The 3,228-nt window shown below is 49.3% G+C and overlaps 1 protein-coding gene across 1 annotated transcript in view; it reads right to left on the reverse strand.

Moving 5' to 3' along the window:
* Positions 1-3,029: 3,029 nt before the first annotated feature.
* SMYD1 (SET and MYND domain containing 1) overlaps positions 3,030-3,228 on the reverse strand; it is a 72,296-nt gene continuing 72,097 nt past the window's right edge. Inside the window, exon 10 of the mRNA XM_012644190.1 lies at positions 3,030-3,188. Within this exon, the coding sequence (XP_012499644.1) occupies positions 3,030-3,188 (159 nt within the window). The remainder of the gene's footprint in view (positions 3,189-3,228) is intronic.

The following is a 3,228-nucleotide window of genomic DNA, read 5'->3' on the forward strand; positions in this document are numbered from 1 at the left end:
TTCAGTTCTTCAGTCATACTCAAGTCTTCAATCGGCATGTGTTGCTAGTGGCAATTGCAGTGGACAGTACAGATATAACACATTTCCGTCATCACAGAAAGTTCTGTTAGACATTGCTCCTCTAAAAAAGATTATCAGAACGAAAGAAGCCACACCTATTTGCTTGGAAACGCAGAGTGTTTAATGGGCTTCGCTGACTGTTGTTACGTAAAAACTCCAAATACGCAGTTCGGCGTCCCTTTTGTCTGAGATAAGCAAATTCATTCATCTGTTCATTCATTCATTCACTTATTCAACACACATTTACTGAGCACCTACCATGTTCCAGACCTGTGCTACGTTCTGGGGATAAAATGATGAACACAGGGACACAACAGCCCCCGCCCTCCAAGAGCTCACAATCTGATGGAGGATGTGATGTTTTTGGGTGGTGCTCTGAGGAGGAACAGATGTGGGGAGGGGAGAAAGGAAAGAGAAAGAGTTTCATTTTGGACCTGAGCCTGCAAACATCTGAGAGTACATGAGGGGCTGGAGTTCAAGTGCAAGGTCAGGGAAGACAGACTTAGAAATCATCAGCCTCAAGGTGGTCATTAAACAAAGAGCCTGCTTGAGCTCATGCAGGGGGTGTGTGCAGAGTGAGGAGAGAATCCACCAAGGACAAAACCAACTCCAGGAAATGCCAACATACCAGGGGCAGGTAGAGAAACAGGGCCAGTGAAGGAGCCTGAGAAACCACCTCAGAGGATCATCACAAGGAAGTGGGGTCACCAAAATCAAGGGCCAGGAGTGTTGATTGAAGCAAAGAGGCCAAAAAATGTAAGGACTAGTAGGTACCCACTAGAGCTGATCTTGGTAAGAGGCATTTTAGTGGAGAAGCAGGAGTGGGAGCCAGTCTGCAGTGGAACCAAGAAGAAATGGAAGGTGAAACAAGGCCGATAATAACTATACAACTAAAAAAAGTATTCAGCTTTGAAGATTATGATCCAAGAGTCCCCACCATTTTTATTGATTGCACTTAAGAAGGCAGTGGGTGGAGAAATGTCAAGGATCTGGGATGAAGAAGTAATAATGGACGAAGCGAAGTCTGGGGGCCACGGGAGGGGCAGGGGCCCAGAGCCCAGGTGGAGAGTCAGCTGTGGAGGGGGAGAGGGACTCGCAGCCCACTGGTCTGAGAGGGAAGGAGGGAAAGAGGAGCATAGACACAGAGCACAGTTTGCTGAAGATCAATTTTGGAAGATGAGATGGGAAAAAGACCATGCATATGGGGCAATGACTAGTGCCTTGGCAGACGACAATGACAAAGAAGGAAAGAAGGTTTTCGTGGGAGGTTTTTTATGAGGGTGGAAGAGTGATAATTTGAATGTGCCAGCTAGTTCCCTGAGAGAATGTCAGTGCTGTCCCTAAGCCCGTGGTATGAGAGCTTGAAAGAACTGTCAGTTTTCCTGTAAAAACCTTCTAGAAAGGAGAGTGTCCCCAAAGAAGACCCACTGTCAGGTACATGTATTCTGTGAGAAGGTGGCCCATTTGCAGAGTTTTCAGCCACTGGACAGGGTTCCGAGGGAGACAGTGGGTCATCCTGGGGACGAAAGGGTGAAGATGAAGGGGCTACGGTCTCAGGCAGAGGTAACAAATATGGGACCTGCCGGGATCTCTTGACTTCAAGACACTAGGCAGAGCTCTAGGGTCAGCGGTAACCCCAGGTCATGTAGAAGTCTTGGTGACATCCCCAACTGAACCACTTTGTTCCTGGATCTCCTAAAACATTGGTGAGAAATGTGCAGTCTCAGAAGATAACAGGGCACCAGGCCAATGTTGGGATTGGTTGATTCCCAAGACGTCACTTCTCAGATGGAAATCATGAAGCCTGCAGGAGACGAGGATAAGTCATTTTCGGAGAGATCCCAACCCAGGCCTGGAGGAGTCCAGATTAGAGTGCTCCCTCTGAAGAGGAGAAGCCCCCAGGGCATGAACAAAGAAAGAAATTGTGCAAGCAGAAGGAACAATGATTTAGTACTGAGATGGAGCTTCACAGGGGACAATGATGAAGTCTGAGCTGGTAAAGACCACCCAGGCACGTGTAACCAAATAAAGTCCCCAAGGGCCAATTTGGCTAGACCCATGATCACCGGGTATGTGCTTTTCCAAGTTTCTCTCTCAGCTTCACCCTGAGAGTGAAGCTTTTCCATCCTACTAGGCAAATGGACAGAAAAATCTCAGATGCTGTCCAAGTAGCCCCCAACTCCCAGGGAGCCACAGGGCTTGGTCATGAAAGTGGAGAAGGGAACATTCCCTCTCTGTGTGTTCCAGAAATATTTCTAGAACTATACTTGAAAACCAGATGTTAATGGAAGCCTCAGGTGGTCTGGGCAAGGCCCTCACCTCTCTCTGCATATGCACATTCTGAAGAGGTTTCCGTTCTCCGAGTAGAACCTAAACGGCCCAGACACAGCCCCGTCTTCACCACACCACACCAACCTGAGGGAACTGGACACCTCCCATCCTAGTCAGCCAGATCTGAATATTCCAGACCCCAGGTGAGACCAGCAGCCCCAGAGACACCTGCACAGATGGGGGAGCCGCCACCTGAGACTCCAGGCATCTGCTACCCTCAGCTCAGACGTCACCCCCTCCGTGATATCCATGTGCACACACACACACCCCAGACACACGCCGCCCTCTGCACTCCCCTCCATATAGTTCACCACTGCATTTAATTACACTGTGCTTTAAATGTTTGCTTAGTTTGCTTCCCCACCCAACTACATTTAAAGCTCCTTTATTGCGTGCTAGGGCCGAGCATCCAATAAATATTTGCAGGAGTTGGGCTGGCCTGGGACAGAGTTAACTTGAAGTGAATTCAGTTGAATTGAACCAAAATGACCCTGGGGAACACAGGGAAGAACATTCCCACAGCAACAAGGTTGAACATTACCTCAATTTCCTCATCAAGGGTCCCCCCCTAAATATACCACGTCCAGAACCTCTCCCCAGTTTCCCGCCACATTGCCCCTCTCCCGCCAGGCAGGTCCTCATTGCTTCTTATGGAACAGAGCCGGAGCTGGCTCATTGCTGGGCTCGGCCATGACCTGCATGGGCTGGTTGTTCAGGGCAGCCTCGCGCATCTTGTGGTACATGAACTCGTTCTGGCGGAACATGCGCAGCTCCATCTCTGTCTGCACCCGCATGGCCTGTGGGACACAGGTACAACAAACATGTTGGTCTCTGACC

The sequence above is a fragment of the Propithecus coquereli genome, unplaced genomic scaffold, assembly GCF_000956105.1.
Source record: "Propithecus coquereli isolate 6110/MARCELLA unplaced genomic scaffold, Pcoq_1.0 Scaffold208, whole genome shotgun sequence".
In the NCBI taxonomy this organism is placed as follows: Eukaryota; Metazoa; Chordata; class Mammalia; order Primates; family Indriidae; genus Propithecus; species Propithecus coquereli.